The 19,779-nt window shown below is 32.5% G+C and overlaps 1 protein-coding gene across 3 annotated transcripts in view; it reads right to left on the bottom strand.

Annotated features, from left to right (window-relative positions):
• LOC100260107 (phospholipase SGR2) overlaps positions 1 to 6,712 on the bottom strand; it is a 42,380-nt gene extending 35,668 nt beyond the window's left edge. For all 3 annotated transcript variants that reach the window (XM_010647575.3, XM_002275576.4, XM_059734264.1), the window contains exons 1-6: positions 5,756 to 6,712; positions 3,309 to 3,409; positions 2,764 to 2,958; positions 1,668 to 1,823; positions 1,381 to 1,452; positions 1,138 to 1,290 (exon numbers count right to left, since the gene is read on the bottom strand). In XM_010647575.3, coding sequence (XP_010645877.1) covers positions 1,138 to 1,290; positions 1,381 to 1,452; positions 1,668 to 1,823; positions 2,764 to 2,958; positions 3,309 to 3,409; positions 5,756 to 6,041 — 963 coding nt within the window. In that variant the 5' untranslated portion in view covers positions 6,042 to 6,712. The remainder of the gene's footprint in view (positions 1 to 1,137; positions 1,291 to 1,380; positions 1,453 to 1,667; positions 1,824 to 2,763; positions 2,959 to 3,308; positions 3,410 to 5,755) is intronic.
• Between the last annotated feature and the right edge of the window lie 13,067 nt (positions 6,713 to 19,779).

Genomic DNA, 19,779 nt, shown 5'->3' with positions numbered 1-19,779 from the left:
AAACCCAGCTTTCATGAAAACATTAATGTAAACCACACTAGATAAATAATTGATACATGGATAGCTAAATAGAGAAATGAAGAGATCCTTTATGAGGTAGACTGCCCAATGGCACCTATTTCTTCCTTTATAATATATCAAGAGGATGCAATCCCACCCAATACATTAGCAATTCGGGCTGCTAAAAATGACAAAAATATGAGAAGAATCCATTCTAGCTAATACTAAATACACCATATGATGAGGATGAATCACCAAAATATGCATCGAGAAAGAGAATTAGTATTAGTTGGAATTAAATTGGGATTAGTACTAGTAGTATTTAAATTAGGATTAGTATTTGTTGGAGTTAAATTAGAAGTAACTAAGTAGGTTATAGGAGAATTAGAATTAGAGTCATAATAAATTATGAGAATCCTAGTAGACTTTGGATTTCTTAGAGGAGTCTATAAATAAAGCTAATTGATGTAAACCAAAATAATTGATTGGTGATTAAATAATATTAGTCCTTTTGCAAGTGTTGCAATTCTCAATGATGAGACTCCATTGATTTTCTTCTAGGTGAAACTCTTAGAAGACATTAATGAGACTCTAAGGTTTCCATCTCTTCTTCGCATCTTCTCTCTATATTCTTTTATATTATTTTTCTGTACCATAAACTTTATCCCTTATTCCTCCCCTTAAACCCTAAAAAGCAAAATCGCTAGCCCACCTGTTTGATTATAGGCAACCAGCCTAGGTCAAACTACATCAGCATATCTAACATTAATTATTAATGAACAACTTATGCAGATTCTCTTATGAAAAACAATGTTATAAAATTTATCAATGACTTATTTCTATTTTATTGGTTCAACTCTCTTTACTTATCAAAATAAAAAAGAATTCTATTTATTGGTTCAACAAATTTCATTTGGTTTTAAGTGAAAACTGGTGTCCACACGAATTGAATCTCCAAGCATCAATCATAGAAACATCAACTAACAAGACAAAACACTAATTGGTGGTATTGACAGCCGAACTGCCCAAGAACCTGAAAATCTAATCAAGGATTAATATATAAAAATTATGGGAGAAAAGGTAGTAGCAAAATTTCTCCTGTCGATGCATTACAGAAAAAATGGAGAAGGTACAGACCTGGGTCGGTTTTGGTGAGAGAGATGGAGAATATCCACGCCTTAACTTAATTCCATTTCCACTTAAACTAATAACACTCGAAAAACCAGAAGCATCAACATTTAGCCAAGCCTCCCAAGTATCATCTTCTCCAGTAAAAAGTGCATGGAGTCCCTACAAGAAAAAAACCCTAAATATATCTATACACCAGATATTAAGAAGATGAGGATCATAAATGCTCCGATCACAGAATGATACACATACCGGGGTAGAGCCTTGTAAATCAATTCGAGCTGCAAAAAGCCCTGATGGTTGAAATGTCCTCCGATGCCAAACCTGGAGATAAGAAATAAACAACAATCTTGTCCCTAATTTTAACTGAAAACTGTAGGAAAGAATTCTGAATACAGGTGACAGCAATTAAGAAAACACAAACCATGGACCTAAACTGAAGACTCAAGAGCTACCAACTTGTACAACAAGAATTATGTGATCTGCCAAATCAAATAATAAACTTTAAAAAAGTAGTAGATTCTGCTGCTATTGCATACTTGTCCACGATATGCAAACTCTAATTGTTCAGCAACATCTTCACGAAGTGGAAGCCAATCGAGTCCCCCTTTGCGAGCAAACCAATGACCTCTTAAAACACGCCGATTTTCTCCATTCCAATAAATAGGAAAGCAATGTCTCTTAACTAAATCCACCTGCAGAAATTAAAGAACTTCAATTTTAAAAAAGCATTGTTAAAGATAAACGAACAGAACAAAGTGCTTGAGGAAGTTCCTAAAATTATGGAGTTTTAACTCAAAACTGGGAGTTTTGCATATCATCAAACAGCAATTTAAAAGGGATGGATATAAAATAACAAAGTATCAAACAAAATAGACAAATGTAAGCCAGATTCATGCTACAATGTTGTTTATACATAAAGAGTTCAACAACACATTCAATCCCACTGTATATTCTATATGCTAGCCAGGATCAGTATACTGCTAACGAAAAAAAAAACCAACAAAGCATGCTAGAAACCATGTTCCATCATTTGGTGAATAATAGTAAAACAAATGACACAGTAACCACAATGATCTGCAGATAGGGGATCATTACTAAATTGAGCTCAGAGAGCTACATCCAGTTTGATATGCCACATCAGCACAGTGGATTTTTACAAATGTCCTCCCCAAGAAACATAATTACAAAAGAGATGAGTGCCTCCATTAAAAAACTATTAGAACAGGTTTTTCAGGATAGAGGGAGGAAAGTATCAACTGATAGAGCATATAGGAGATCATGTTTCATCAGTGTATTTAATAGGGGCAAAGCTCACTGTTGCCAATTAAGCTTTTTATTTTCTCAGAAAACGTGGATGTTGGAAACAAAATATCTTATATGCCATTTTTTTTGCTTTCCATAATATGTCATCATCTCTGATATTTTTTAGAAAAATCAAGAGGTTCTCCAACTGGCTTTACTTGCTCACTTTCAAGTCTGACACTACCTTCAGAAGAAGATATTGAAAGTTTCTGAAACCTAATACAATCATTATGCTAGTTTCACTTGGAGTACCATACAACAAACAAAAAGGAGATCATTAACAAAAGCAGAAACAAGAAAAAGAAAAAAACTAATTAAAAAAAAAAATACCTCATAGAGTCCACCCTTTACAGGGACACCAACTCTCTCTTCTTCAACCTCATAGAGTTGTGCTGGTCGAGCATTCTCTGAAGAAGATGCTTTTAGTTTCAAATCAGAATTAGTACCAGATTTAGGTCGTTCTTTAGGACCTTCACTACATTCTGCATATTCTCTCCACCAGCTAGAGAGCAACTCTTCCTCTCTCTGCAAATACATATTCAATAAGCAACTAATTAAATGGAAACTGTTATTGTTTAGATCTTGCAGCAAGTATTGGTTGCAAATAATTGTTTGAACTACACAATTAAATATTCATGGACAGTTGCATCCTTATTTCTCTGATGAGTTCCTTCAACTTCCCAAGGTAATTCTAAACTGAATCTTATATTAGTAAATCAAACATGAAAAAGTAGAAAAAAAAATTGTAATAATAGCTGACAAATGGTTTAGCTGTCACAAAATGAGTACTTTAGGAAGCCATCTCGGGTAATTACACAAAGGTAAGATGAAACATTCAACCAACCAACTAACCAACTACGAAGTCAATAAATAACCTGTAAGAAAGACGCCTCTATTGCAAGAGAGTCCCTCATTCCAAATCGAAAATAATCACTCTTCCCCACTATCTCCGTGCTAGGGAGTGAGGCAGCCAGCTCTGTAGGAACAAAGATGGTAAATGTTATCAACATAGACATACTGTAAGAGTAAATATCTAATGCTGACATATTAATTTCTTTTGATAGCAAAACAAATGATATTGATGATGAAGAAGAAGATGATGATGACATTTAAGCAGTTAAGAAATCAATTAATTGTCTTGTTCACAAATTACCAAAACATAAGAGGGGAAAAAGTCTGATGTTTACTGTTGTCTGCCAGACACACCACTCCCTAGAAATTTCACATATTAAAGTTCTCTAACTTTTCACTTTGTAATAAATCCCTTAACACACAGAGTTAGTCTGCCATTTTGTAAAGTTCTTCACCTGCACCCCCACAGCACCATTGACCTCACACAACAAACATTCACTTGCTAAGTTTACAAATATCATTCCTCCACCAAATTTGCCTAAATGAAATATAGAAGTTTGTCCAAATCGTGCATAATGTGGGACAGAGGAGACCTTTCCCATTAATTACTGGACTGAGAGTTTTCCCAGCTTATGTGGTTTGTTTCAGACCTGAGCTTTTGCTTCCTGCAAGATTCATCTATTCCCTCCCCAAGCTGATTGGCGTCTTGGATCAAGGAAATTAGAATGACAAGATCTTATCGGAGTTTGATGCTTAGCTCTGCATCATTGAGCTGGAGAGAACTCAATGTTTGTTTGGGCATGTCCTGTTCATTTCCTCCACTGTTTCTTTTTTTTTTTTTGATAGGTAAATTTTGTCCTCATTGGGAATTTAACCTGGAACCTACCACAAAACCTCCCCATCCCTTTACCATTTGAACCAGGCCTCAAGGGCATTCAGTTCCTCCACTGTTATTTCCCAATCATTAGTCTTTTTTCCTTCCTGGCAGAAACAAGCTGGATTATTCGCTCTATAGGACTGAAACAGAGGTTGCTCAGGCCAAGGTCCTGAAGGAGCCAGTATGTCAAATACTGCACATGAAGCCTTCTTATCAAATAATGGGAAGGCAGGACACTGCTGCATTGGTGTATTTCTGGAAGAAGATTTGAAGGATTGGAGTTGGTTGTTGACAATGCATTAAAAGTCGATATCCACCAGGATATCAAGGGTCCAAATATATGAAGATAAGATAGAGGCCTTCCTATTAATGTTGACAATTGATATAGATTTGGAATTCGATGAAAATTGGTAGCAAACCATGGAAATGTCTAATAGAATCTGGAAGAAAATTAAATGTGATGTTGAAAGAGGAAGGGGCAAAAGGAGAGAACTAATCACAAGCAGGAATAAGACAGTAAAAGATGAGCAATTTGTTTGCCACCATAAGCAATCCACCAAAGGGACAACATCAAAAAACTCATGACCCCTACAATCTACCAAATAGGTAAGAGTAAAAATAGAAGAAGTTCTGCTAGTCAAAGTGAGAATACCAATGAAACTGCACTCCACATTATCTCTACACATTGTACAGTACCCAGTCACATTAACACCTAATACAACTTCAGTGAAGACTGAAATAGAAGATCATAGATAGCCAATTGTCAAAATACAAATCACAACTCTCTAACTCTAGTTACAAGATAAAATTAATCCTAATGGTTCCAAGACTAGCCCTTTTAGCATAATAAGATAATAAAAAAAATCTAGGTCACTCTCATATTCTAAATTCACTACCTAGGTATTAATCACAAGGTTCCGATGCTAACATTCAAAGGCATATTATCTTCGAAGTTCCAACTTTTCATGTTCATTCCTTCCCCACCAGGAAAAAAAAAATCCAAAACAATAAATAAATAAACTAAAATATTAAGTAAAAGTTTTTATTTACTAATCAGCATCATTTTGAATATTCACATGCCAGACATTCATGCCAGACATTCAAATGAAAATTATTAAATATTCACTATAAAAATAAATTTACTTGACTTCTAATATGATCTTTGACAATAAGAATACAGTTTTTCATGTAGGATTACTTCGCCTCTTTCTCCCCTTTATGATCAATTTCTAACCTTTCTATATATTTTAATCAATTAATATAATAAATTCTTTAAAAAAAATGAAATTGATTTTTCTTAAAAATTATGAAAAATGGTTGAAAGTGAATATTGCTGTATCACGTATCATCATATATGTATCATAAGATACAGTTTAAGATAAGATGCGGAGTGTGATATGTATCTATTTCCATAAAAAAGTTACAGCATCGTTGCATCATATAGTCTATCATAAGTTTTTAACAACTATGCCTTTAAGTTCTTCTCTTTCTCCCATAACTCTCTGTAATAAAACAAGAAGTAAGACTAATAATCAAGCCAAGTAGACCAAAGAAAAGCCAATTAACAGTTTCAAATTAGCCAAAAAATCTTACCATTCTCTGCCAAAGGGATTTTGCAGTAGTACCAACGAACATCACTGCCATCAGAGGGACTCCTAGTCTGTGCAAGATACTTCTGCCTTTCCTCACAGTGCTCAATCTGATCTTCCAATCTCGCAATGTTTGATGGTGTATTCTTCAATAATTCAACAGAAGTTCCTTCAGCTTCACATGAACTACTACCTTCCAAACCTGAAACCCCAGCTTCCCCTTCACATTTTCTACTGCTTCCATCCGTTCCCGAGCCCAAAACTGCACTCTCTGATCCGAAATCCGCCATTAAAACAATTCAAAGCAAATATTGTGCTCTCTTACGCTAATTATCAAATGGGTGGTCTTCACTTCGGCCAAATATGAGAAACTACGACTAAAAGCCACAAAAAAGGCAGAAACTTCGCCTCGGAATCTGCAGTAGAAGTGACTCCGAAGCAAATATTGATATCAGTCAGGCAAATAATCAATTGTATGATCTCCGAAAGTGCTGAATATGAACTTCAATTTGAAATTCAACACGGTTGAACAACGCCCATGTCAAATTCCCATTGTTTGATCCAAATCATCATATGGGTAATGAGTACTCTTCAACAGTAACCAGACGTGAAATTCACATGATTTGAGCACTACCCATCAAAGGAAACAAAGCTTCCAACCCAAACAACACATGAAAAACGATTTTGTTGTGATAAAAAAATATGAATACCGCAACACTCGAACAACGAAATTTAGCTGTAATCAGAGGAAACTTGAGCCCAAAGAACCAACTTTACAGAGAGAATTTGGGAAACCCAGACGGAAAGGAAGCTCAATCGAATCAGAAAGCCGCCCCAATTTAGATCAAAAGAAGCAAAACCCAGAAAGCAACACGGAGAGAAAAATGAGATTGTTGACAGCACGGTGTTGAATGGCCGGTGCAACCACCAGGCAACAGAGAGAAGTGGCGGTTGTTTGCCCCTTTTTAATTCTTCAACCTTTATTTTCTATTTTCTTTTTGCTTTTTTAGAATATTTTATTTTATTAAAAAATTTAAAATAATATTTTAAAAACCGAATCGAACCAAACAAACAGTGGCTCTCCGATTTGATTTGACCCTTGGTTTTAAGGATCAAACGAGTCCTAAACCACTTAAATCGATGATTGAATTACGATTCAATTGATCAAGTCCTAATAACTAAACAATTCGAATCGTGTTTTATTTTTTAAGCCAAAATGACGGAACTTTGTCACCATAAAAAAACGTTAATTTCAGCTCTCAATTTATACTTCCCAATCACATTTGCTTTGCTTTTTGAAAGCAATGTTATTTCAAAGGCCCTACTAAGAAACACCCAAAAATGCAAAACCATCTTGTAATTATGCGATCAAAATGCTATTGGATTTATAAGAATTATAAAAATCTTGAAAGAAAAAAAATTCTACCTATTTGTTGGAGTTTTGTTTATGAAGATTAAGCTATCAGCCTGAAGCAATGGTGTAAGTCCCATTTATCATACAACTAGTTTTTTAAAAAAAAAAAATCATTTTTAAAATTTTAATAATAAATAAATTGTACATTTATAATGTCATCATTTTAACCGCGATTTAACTATTGAATCATGAACTAATAACCTTTCCTAATTCGATCATCGATCTAGTTTTGAAAATATCCAAAATAAGTTTAAAAAAAATGAAAAAATAAATAAATAAATAAGGGTTATTATTAATAAAATCTTATGTTTATAAACATGTTATAAATTTTATTATTATCATTATTTATTGAAATATTATACTCATTTGATTTTTTATATACTTACCAATTCAAGATCTTAATTTACTAAATAATTCATTCAAATAATTTATTTTTTGCATGTTATAAAATTCCACTAAGTTCTTTAATTTGTCTCATATATAGGTAAATACTTTTAATTTTATAAAACATTGTACTATATTTTATGAAATTAATTGGAGCAATGTCTTAAATTAGGCTTCAAATTTTCAATCAAATACAGAATTTTCAAAAACATAAAATTGTTTTTATATTACAATGGTTGAAAATTTTCAATAATTTATGATAAATCAATAAAAAGTAATTTTTTTGAAGCCATTAACTTTAATTTTTAAAAAATGATTTCTTATAAACCGCCATAATTTTTAAAATAATTTTCCAACTATGGTTAAGATTAAAACACCTTAATCATATTTTTTGAAAATAATAATAAACTAATGTAAAAAATAAAGTATAAAGACATGTGAGATTTATAATGGTTCACTTTCAATGTGAGAATTATATCCACTCGTGGTAACCATAAATTTTCACTATAATGAAAAGAGAAAACACAAGAATCCAAAATGACCCACCTTCTAAGTTTTTCTCTTTGCATTTTTCTCTCTCTTAATATTCAAAAAATAAAGATATACTTGGTTAAAAACGATGAAATGATCCTTAAATAAAAAATTTAACCCGTCCCATGTTTTTTTCTAGAAAAGTAACTCATTTTTATATAAATGTCATTTTTTATTTCAAGTATTTATATATAGATTTAAAAAAAAATAATTATTTTTACAATAAAATAATGAGGGCATTTTTGTCCAAATGATTTTAAAAAAGTGTGGGAGGTTAAATTTAAAAAAATTGGGTTTTAAGAGGCCTTTTAATCAAATAACCAAAAAAATAAAACACTCTCTCATATGATAATATAAATAGGGTAATTAAATCACATATATAAAATCCTCAAAATACCCGAATTTAAAATGTCATTAGATAACAATTACGCTCGACACGCCTTCACACTATCATACATCCCAATATTATTAGTTAATTTTTTACAAATATTTTATTAAAAATCATAAAAAAAAAATAGTATAAAATCGCTGTCAACCTCACTACACATTTGGAATAAAATAAAGAAGCCTCATTCCTCTGATTTAGTATATTTATTAAACATGTGGAATTAAGAAGGGTTGTGGGTCCACCAGGAACCCTCTATGGAATCATTCCCTTCTTGCTCAAGAATAAATTATGGGTAAAATGGTCTTTTATGCATTGTCCTATTTATTTAATTTTTCATACAAGTTTTTTCTTTTTTCCTATAATATTTTTATATATGCTTTTTTTTCTCTCTTAATTCTTAAGATCCATAAGCATAAACATTTTAAAGTGGAAATATATTATTAAATAAAAATGGGGAATTTTTTTAGGGTACATAAAAAAAGTTTAAATATTGGCAAATTTTATAGTTGTATGTTGATTTCTACTATTAAAATTCAAAACTATGCTGGTGAAAATATGATAAAATTTATGAATAAATGAAATTCAAAATTTTTGTCATAAAGTTTACAAAGTGAGTAACAAACAAAAAGAAAATTATGGGCGTGAGAATGAAGAAAAGTGCAAATTTTTTTTTTTTTTTTTTGTTAAGATTTGTGTACACACTAGGAAGAAGTGTCTTTAATAAGTTTATAAAATATAAGGGTCATTTGGTTGTGTTTTTTTAAACTTGTTTTAAAAAACTATTTTTTTATTTTTAAACTTAAAAGCAATTTTTGAAAATGAGTTTGAAAAAACATAACCAAACGAGGCCTATGTTTTTCTTTTGTTTTTGTTATTTAAAAATTATTTTTTAGTTCACTTTGTTTTTTAAATTTATTTTTAGAAAACAATGAGTAAACAATATTATAAATTTTTAAAAATTATTTTTAAATCACACGTCCAACACAGGCTATAAAACTTCCAAGTTTTTCATTAATAATCATTTTTAAAATGAGAAATAACATATATCAATATGGTGGTCATCAACTTTTTGCATCTACAATGTTTTTCCTTTCATGTCCATTTTATTTAAGGGTATGTTTGGTAAAAGGGAATGAGGAGTGAGAGTGAACATTTTTTTTTTCATCAATTCTCATGATGAATAACTTAAGTGACTATGACAATGAAATAAAATAAAATATGAATGCTAATATTATAATAAAACTATAAATTATATTATTTATAAATATTATAAAAATATGGATATCAACATCCTTGTGAAAACATACTTGATTTATTTGTTAAAAATAAATAATAATAAATTAAAATTAAGAATTGATAATGTTATTTTATTTTAAATTAAATTATAAACAAATAAATTTTAATTTTAAAGATATAAATGAATCAAAATTTTCATTACATACACGCATTTTGTATTTAATTACAAATAAAATATTATGAAAATTTTTATTTAATTTTTACCCAATTAATTATTTTTTTAAATTTCAAATTATTTTTAAAAATTATAAGATTCATCAAAGAATTTAAAGCATTAATCATGTCTCACTTCATTTAGAATTTATGTATTTGGTGAGAAAATTCTAAAAATATGGTTATGTGTATAGGATAAACATTAGAGTTATGACTTATAATGTATCAGTTTTGACCTACTAATTTTTATAGTGATTATATATACTTTTTCAATTTCAAATTATTTAAAAAATTTATTAAACTTATTAATTAATTCAATACAAAGTCTATTTGAAATTCATTTCTTTAGTGGAAAAAATCATAAAAATATGATTATATAAAAATGAAAAATAATAGAGCCATTTTAAATCAATTTTTGTTCATAAATTATTTGTATTTATTGGGTCATTGTTTGAGTTTTAAAAATTACTAGACTTATTAGCACATTCAACAAATTAAGTTTCACTCAAATTGGAGTTTACTTACCTAATGGAAATTTTCTCAAATTTATGATTATATATAAAGAAAAAACTAGCAAAGTTATTCAAACTGATTTTAGGCATGTGACTTTTTGTTGTTAATTTGATCAGTTTTGAATTTCATGTCTTTCTAATGCCAATTGAATTAGTTTTTGAGTTCAAATTACTTTTAGAAATTAATAATAAAAAAATTATATAAAGTGTTGCTTGATTTGGAATCTCTTTGATCAATAAAAAAATTTAGAGAAGTTAAAATATTTTTTTTAAAAAAAAATTGCTTATCATTTAAAGAAAAATTATATTGAACTTATTGGTCTTGGGCGATGAAAAGAGAATGAAGAAGAAAGATATCATATTCAACTTTATTTGCTTTTATGGTTTTTTTAATTTCTCTATGTTTTCCTTTATTATTATTATTAACAAAAAAAATAGTGAAGCCAACCTCTACTTGTTTTCTAAAAACTGTTATCTATTTTACTTTGTTTTTAAAAACTATTTCTAAAGAGTAATAATCAAACAATGTTATAAATTTTTTAAAACAATTTTTTATTTTTAAAAATAAAAGATTAATTTTCAATCAAACAAGCTTTAATTATTAAGAAAAAAACTCAAAATATTATTTTAAACCATGTGTAGTTCAAGAGTTTTTAAATTAAAAATAAAAAAATAATAATTTTAAACTTGTTAAGATAAAGTTCTGAAAAACATTGCATAATATAACAATAAATAAATTTCATTAATATTTATCTTATGATTCTAGTTCTCATTTCACTATTCTACTTATGCATTATATGTTGAACATTCAAACCAATACCATTTCTATTCCACATAACTCGAGTGTATTAAAAATTGCATAGAAAATCTAAGTCATGAGTTATTTGCAAGTTGATGAGTTGTTCACAATCAATTCATAGACTTAGGCAATCCATTTGAAATTGTAGTGCACTGCTTTTTTATTAGAATGATATCTTATCTTAGTCATTAGGATAAGATTCTCATGGTGAGTGCACTAGTGTACATTGTTATATATTGGACAAGACCTATAATGAGTCATAATATTGACTATTAACTAATCACGACTTCACCAAGCTACTATATTATACGAGATCTCAACTTTAAGAAAATATAAAACTAGTGCTAAGGTCTTTAGTGACTTTAACCTATAGTTGAAATCCTAATGTGATCATATATTCCATATGGATTGAGTCACTATTGATAAGGTAAGTGACAACAGGTTTTCTCAAGATATGCGTCATGATATCTCATAGGTTTGAGATAGTGTATCCCTTTAGGTGATCTTAAGAACATTTGATCATAAAATTTATGGTTACGATAATTCCTTTAGTGGAATCTGACATATCCGATTACCAATTGGAGAGTTAGAGGATGCTAGTTGATCACATAATAAGAGGATCTGAGACTAAAGGATTATAAAGGTAATCTTGAAATGTTGATAACATTCACCTCATTAGATTATAAAGACCAATTTATGGGGATCTTGCATTTAGTCGCTAGTGTTGGAAATACTTGGATATCTCCATTCCTAACCTTTAACCAATAGGGTGCATGGAAACACTTCCTAAGGGTCTTTAGATTTAACAAACGGAGCGTAATGTCACAGACTTAGTCTTTTCCTAAGCTCGTGCGACACTTAGACAAGTCAAGACACTTGATCTTATTAAGTCACCTTTACTCCCAATGCTTAGCTTGCTAGGCTAAGATGCTCACGACTTGGAAACTTTAGAAGGTGTAATAGGCAACTCTTAAAGAATGGAAGCTTTTATTGCTCAAATGAAGCTTTACAAGTGCTCCGGGAACTCACTTGCTTGGTTGGTTAGGTTATTGGGTGGTCTTTGGGGTGGTGACTTGGCCAAATGAGGCCCTCACCTATTTATAGGCACCAATGGAACTCTCTGGAACCTTTGAGGGTTTTTTACAAATCAAAAAGATTCTAGAACACCTTATATAATTCTATGTACAAACCTATGTACAAGAATATACAAGAGCTCTTTAGAATTCTCTAGAAAGCCTTGGACTCCTCTCATGCATTCCATAGTGTAAAGATGTGTGGATTTTTCTAAGCTTCTCTAGAACTTTCTACACTCTTCCCACTAATGGCTAAGTGTAGGAGTCTCCAAAGGCTTCCTGGGCTCTATATAAGCCTATGGGGAGAGACATTTGAAGCATCCTATGACACTCTCTCCCACCTATGTTGTCGACGTCCCCGTTGTTGCCTCTTCTTGAAACCTCTCGATGTGTTTCTAGAACCTTATCAAGGCATCTGCATGTTCCCAGCTTACCTGCCTCTTAGGTAGTCATTTTCATCGGACTAAATACTCTATCACAGGAGGGACCCCTTGTCTCTTGGTAACCCATTCAGCCAAGATATTTTTTACCTCCTTTTCCCGTGAGGCCTCGGATGGATGCAGATCCTTGTACTTTCAATGTTTAGAGTGCTGCTTCCTTTTACCCATTGAGTTCACCTTTCCCTTGGTGACCTTATCCATTTGTGTGTTGGCTACCTCAACTTGCTCCATTTTTTCCCCCTTTACTTGCACTCTCGATAGTAAGGAGGTCTTGGGCGTACTAAGCTTTGGGTTGACTTGGAGGGCACCTAGTAGCTACATTGAGCCCATATGTGCTTCGTGTTCCTACTATCTCTCCTTGATCATGGCACTGAGCGTCTTCCTCTTTGGACAATCCCGTGCCTAATGTGGACCATCACACATGAAGCATTTGGTTTTAGGCGTAAACTCCTTTTTTTCTGTCTTACCCCTTCCTTCCTAGACATTAGGGGTCTTGTCTGATCCCATTGTAGGAACATTATGGTCCCTTGAAACCTCGTCTCCCCCACCCATGGTGTGGCTATCCTCTAAAGACTCAACCTTGGAGGAGTCTCCCATTTTGTAATCTGTTAAAGACTCTGCTACTACCATAGCAGTGGTTAGGTCTTGAACACCTCGGCGCCTTAATTCCTGTTTGACCCACCCTTGCAAGTTATCCATGAAGTTGAATAGCAACTCCTCTTCAGTCATGTTAGGAATTTCAAGCATGAGCGAAGAGAATTTGATATAGGACAACCCTAGGATGGTTGCTTACACTCAAGGGTAGGTGGGCTAGGGTTTTATTTTTAAGGTGTAAGGAGAGGAACAAATAAATAATTTTATGGTAGAGAAAATTATAAGATAAGAAATAGAGAGAAAAGAAAAAACAATGAAGAAAATATGGAAAACCTTAGAGTCTCACTAAGTCCTTTTAAGAGTCTCACCTAGAAGAAAATCAATGGAGTCTCACTATTGAGGGTTGCAACCTTGCAATGAAATAAAATATAATATTAATCATCAATTCATCCATTTGATTTGCATTGATTAACCTATTTATAGGCTTCTCTAAGAAATCCAAAGTGTACTAGGACTCTAATAACCTATTATGATTCTAATTCTAATTATAACATCCAAAGTCTATTAGGACTCTAATAATCTATCATGACTCAAATTCTAATTATATTACAACTCAATTAGCTAATCCTAATTAGATTCCAACAAATATTAATCCTAATTTAATTCCAAGTAATATTAATCCCACGTTAATTACAACTAATACTAATTCCCTTTCTTGATATATATCTTGAAGATTCATTCTCATCAGAATTCCTTGACATAGAGTCGTATCGAGCCTGTGTGCTTGAGATGCCTCATGTTTTTCCTAGCCAGGTAAGCCACGTCCTTAAGGTAGAACTGCCTCTTGATCTCCCTCTTAAAGTCCTCCCACGTCACTATGGTGCAAATGTCTTTCTCCATATCGGCAAACCTTTGACGCCACCATAGAGTAGTTGTGTCAGTAAGGTAGAGGGTTTCAATTCTTACCTTAGCCGCCTCATCGGTCAATGCGATAGCCTCGAAGTATTGCTCCATATGCCATAAGAAGTTATCCAACTCCTTGGCATCCTACTTGCCACTAAACCCTTGTGCCTTCGTCACCTCCACCTTAAATGTCTCATGTGTGGCCATGACCCGTGCCGACATAACAACCTTGTAGATGGCCAACTCCTACCTAACCTCTTGGTCTCGAGACTTTATTCAAGTGGCCAAGGCCTCTATCCTTGACTCCATGCTAGTAAGCATGCTCAAGACCTTTTCTTGGAAGGACACAAACTCCTTGTGTGACACTAATTGAACTTGTGAGACTAGCATTCCTTCACGAAGGTCTTGGATCTACTCCCTTAGATCCTCTAAGCCATTTTCCATGCCTTGTTTCATCAAGTCTAACCTCTCCCGAGTGTCCACCATGGCTAGCTCCATCTTAGCTAACCTTGCCTCCATGTTGGCAACAACATCACGAGATTTATCCTTCGTGCAGCAGGCTCGGTCTCCCTCCCATGTGTTTGCTCACTAGTCTCATCCACGTTGGAGTCCGACATGCTTCCTTTACTATTCCCGCTTCTCAGTTGCGCTCTAATACCACAGTAACGAACTTAGTCTTTTCCTAAGCTCGTGCGACACTTAGACAAGTCAAGACACTTGATTTTACTAAGTCAGCCTTACTCCCAATACTTAGCATGCTAGGCTAAGATGCTCACGACTTTCCACATTGAGAAGGTGTAGTAGACAACTTTTAAAGAATGGAAACTTTTATTGCTCAAAGGAAGCTTTACAAGTTTTTTGAGAACTTACTTGCTTGGTTGGTTAGGTTCTTGGGTGGTCTTTGGGGTGGTGTCTTGGCCAAATGAGGCCCTCACCTATTTATAGGCACCAATAGAACTCTCTAGAACCTTGGAGAGTTCTTTACAAATAAAAAATATTATAAAACACCCTACAAATTCTATGTACAAGAATATACAAGAGTTCTCTAGAATTCTCTAAAAAACCTTGGACTCCTCTCATGCCTTCCATAGTGTAGAGATGTGTGGATTTCTCTAAGCTTCTCTAAAACTTTCCACACTCTTCCCACTGATGGCTAAGTGTAGGAGTCTCTAGAAGCTTCCTGGGCTCTATATAAGCCCATGAGGAGGGTCATTTGAAGCATCCTGTGACAATAAGCATAATAAAACTAATATCTAGAGGTTCTGTGTGCTTTACCTTAGATCTAAGTGTTCCTAAATCGTTCCTTATCGATGAAGAATGAATACAGATCTCATAGGCCAAAAGATTTTCCACCTAATTGCTCTTTTTCCTTTACTCTTCACACTTGACGTGGTAGAAACTTCACATAGGGGTAGTGAAAACCTCATAGAAAAGTGGTGATCAAGGCTTTTTTTTTTCTTTTTCTCTAGAGTGAATGAGAAGACTAAACTATCAAGATTGAAGTCCTAAACCCTTAAAGGGGTTTATATAGGCTTCTAATAGGCTCAAGTGACTTGAGCTCATCTTATCTTAGATCACTTAATTCAACTCACGTAAGTCCAAATTGATTAATTAGTGCTACTAGGCTTCAATTAATGGATTATTTCAATTTAGAAATACTATTTACAAACTCTTACATTGTTAGGATAAAACTCTTAAAAGCATGACATGCTGTAACATTTTTATGAATTTACTATTATTTAATAAATATTCCAATTTTTCATTTATTTTATCTGTTTCATTGTACATGACTTGAGTATATTAGGAGTTGTACAAAATATTCAAGTTATGAGTTCCTTACAAAGAGATGATTTGTTAACAACCAATCCATTGACTTAGGCAATCCATTTGAGGTTATAGTGCATAACTTCCTAATTAGAAGGATGATTGGTCTTAGTTATCGGAATGAGTTTTCCATGATGAATGCACTAGTGTGTTTAACTACTTTTATGCAACAATTGTGTTTTGAAAAATCGTAACATAAAAAATAATTCTAAATTTATGGTACTTTTTAATTTTGAGTAAAACTCGTTATTTCAAAAGACAAGTTTAATGTAAAAATGAACTTGTCTTTGTATAAAATGTTTTAAGGTAAAAATAGAACTCATCTTTTTAAAAGACGAATTTAATACAAAAAATGAAATTGTCTTTATAAAAAATGAGTTTAGCATAAAAAATGAATTTGTCTTTTAAAAATACGAATTCAGTATAAAAATAAGTGTTGAAAAGTATCGTATTTTTATATTTATTTTTTAAATAACTGTATTTTAATAACAATTTTATTAAAAAAAAAATTAGAGAAGAATACTTAAATAGAGTGAAAACTTTCCACAACTTCCCATTGAAGCTCCAAAAATAATAAACAATGATGAGAGCAAAGATGAGAGCCCGTCTGCTCTCGCTGCCTAGGGTTTAGTGCTTTTAAACACATCCTCTCAAACCTTCTATTCTTCTGCGAATCTCATCCACTATGTGGTCATGATTCATAAATATCCAAAGCTCAGTCAATAAGCAACTCAACCAATGATTAGTACCCAAGCAAAATAAAATAATGTATAACCCATATAAAATAATAATGAAAAAACCAAAAACTAAATAAGCCTAGGAACAAGTATTATCTGTATATAGATTTTTAATTTTGCAAGAAAATTGTGTTTCAAGCATAGTGGTTAATTGCACAAAAATATGGTTAACATCAGATTTGTTCTTCATAGGATAAAACCAGCAATATTTTGTGAAATAATCAACAAAGATGACATAATAGCAAAAGTCATCAATAGAGGAAACAAGGAAATGACCCCAAATATCAACATAAACAAATTCTAATGGAGCATGGCATGTAAGGGAAATACACGTAAATGGAAATTTGTGAGATTTATTGCATTGACATGAAATACAAGACATGGAAGACTTCGATAAAGAAACTAGTAACAAGTGACTTCGTAGCAATGAGAATAAAAGTTTAGGAGCAGGGTGTCCCAAATGATGATGTCATTGTTCAAAAGGAACTCGAGTTCCAACAAGGTTTATTGCATGGGCTTGATAAGGAGGAGGTTGTTTCGCCGTCGGATAGACTGCATCTTCACACCTATCGCGCATGAGCACTATTCCCGTCATTCGATCCTTTATAAGGAAAAAATAAGGGTGAAACTCAACAATAACATCATTATCATGAGTAAACTTATGGACAAAAATAATATTTTTTTTTAATGAGAGGAACATGAAAGGTTTCTTTAAGGAAAATAGAGCAAGAGGTAGAGGGAAGGGAAGTGGAGCCAATGTGAGCGATTTGTAAACTTGTACCATTACCAAGGACAACTTCATATTGACCATCATACTCCGAGTAAATCGAAAAATTAGCCAAATCCGAGGTAATGTAGTGAAAAACAGTGAAATCTAGTTGCCATTTTCCATTTTTGGAGGTGGAAGTATAACAATTGGCAGCAAGGCGAGAAAGAATTTTGTCACAAGTCTTCCTTAAGCTGCATAATACGAGCCCAAAATTTGCTTGAAAATAAGCGGACAAAGTGTTGCCAAACATCATGGCTCGTAGAGGACATAACAATAAGAGGAATGACCGTCTTCGAAACGAAAGAAAAAATTGTATTGAGGAGCAATTGATCCTGTCGAAGCCAATGAGCATAGCAAGCAATGGCAGGAGAAGAGAAAGTAGCAGCCGATGTAGGAGGACACTTGATAGTTCCATCCAAATACCCCATTAGATCATATCCAATGAGTATGGTAAGGAACGTAGCACGTCAAGAGGGATAATTTGAGTGTGTAAGTTTGTAAGGGAGTTGGTTGGAGGTGTTGATAGCAACCAAAGGAAGATTAGAGGAGTTTGATGAACCCGAATGCACAGGCGGTGGGGTGGAATTGACACTAATTGACGACATGGTATTGGATGCACGTTGCATTTCTCATAAGAGAAGAACCGCTCTGATATCAAATAAAGTTTACACACATATTGGTAATTTGCTCAACTTTATCATTCCTTAGCAATGTGTTCTAATATAGTACACATTTAATGCTATAATAGGAAATACAATCGTAATCAAACTCTTCCTATACATAGTGTCTACTCCTATACAAAGACTAATTGACAGACACAACGTAATTGACAGTTGGACACATATAACTGAATGTGAATCCTGCTGATTAACCAAATCATGCGGATTCCCTTATATTTCCTATGCATAGTGTCTATTCCTATACAAAGACTAATTGACAGACACAACGTAATTGATAATTGGACACATATGGATAGATATAATTGAACATGAATCCTATTGATTGACCAAATCATGTAGATTCCCTATATCACTTACCTCACCACAATTGATGGAGTATGAGAGTTTTGGTACTGGTTGGTGACTCATCAACGTGCGATTTGAGTGGACTAAGCATTGCTTCATTGTCCGATGATTATGACGACTACGAACATTGGGGAAGAGTTTCTATTGTGGGTTTGCAATTGGGTGGTTGTTGTGGTGGTGAAAACCATATTTGGTAAAGTAAAATTGTAATTTTATAATTTATAGGTAACATGAGATTTAATGGTAATAAGATAGATGCTATAAAATGCATTCTTAAGTTTATCAACTTCATAGGGCATGTATCTATTTAATATAGAGATTATGTTTACGTTTGAATAAATTTTAATTTATTATATCATGCAAATTTGTGTCTTATAATAATCTAAATTATATTAGAAAACTAATAATTATTTAAAACAAATATTTTTGAAAGAATCATAATTATAAAATTAATAATTTGACAACACATTTATATTAGGAACTCAATAATTATTTTTTATATCATAAAGATTATATATCATATTTGAATCATTTTTAATTTATTATATCATGTAAATTACCTTATAATTTTGTAAAATTAAATTACATTAAGAAATGAGTAGATGTTTTAATAACTATTTAAATAATGTTAATTGTACGATAATTTTGTTTTATTAATTTTTGAATATTTCTAATTATACTTTTTTTTAATATAATTTATATAATATTATTATAATTTTTTGAATTATTTTATTTTGTGTATCGCTCGATAATGAATCGAGATGTCGAGACTAATGTACTTCGGAATATTTTAAGTCGATGATCGATACACGACTTTTAACTACGAGCGAGTGTAATGGTGATTGTGAGAGAGAGGATGAGAGGGACAGAGGCTGCTAAGCGCGAGATGGTGGAGGAGAGGACGTGATGCGGTACGGCGGTGAAGGCGAATTAGGTGGGTATGGTGCAAATGTGTGGTGGAGGCAGGACAGGAGCTGCAATGGGCAGTGAAAGAGAGAGAGAGAGTGTGTGCATGTTAGGAGAGGAAAGTGAGAAAGAAAGGCAAAGAAGAGATAGAGGTGGGCCACAGAGTGGGTATGGTTTTCAAAAAACCAATGGCAATCCAAACCCTAAGAAATAAAATATAGTTTTCAAAAACAATTAATTTGTGTTGGGAAGCAACTCAATTGACCATTAACACATGAAT

This window comes from Vitis vinifera, chromosome 18, assembly GCF_030704535.1.
Source record: "Vitis vinifera cultivar Pinot Noir 40024 chromosome 18, ASM3070453v1".
Classification (NCBI taxonomy): Eukaryota; Viridiplantae; Streptophyta; class Magnoliopsida; order Vitales; family Vitaceae; genus Vitis; species Vitis vinifera.
Note: the sequence above shows the minus strand (reverse complement) of the source record. Positions and strands in the feature narration are given on the sequence as shown.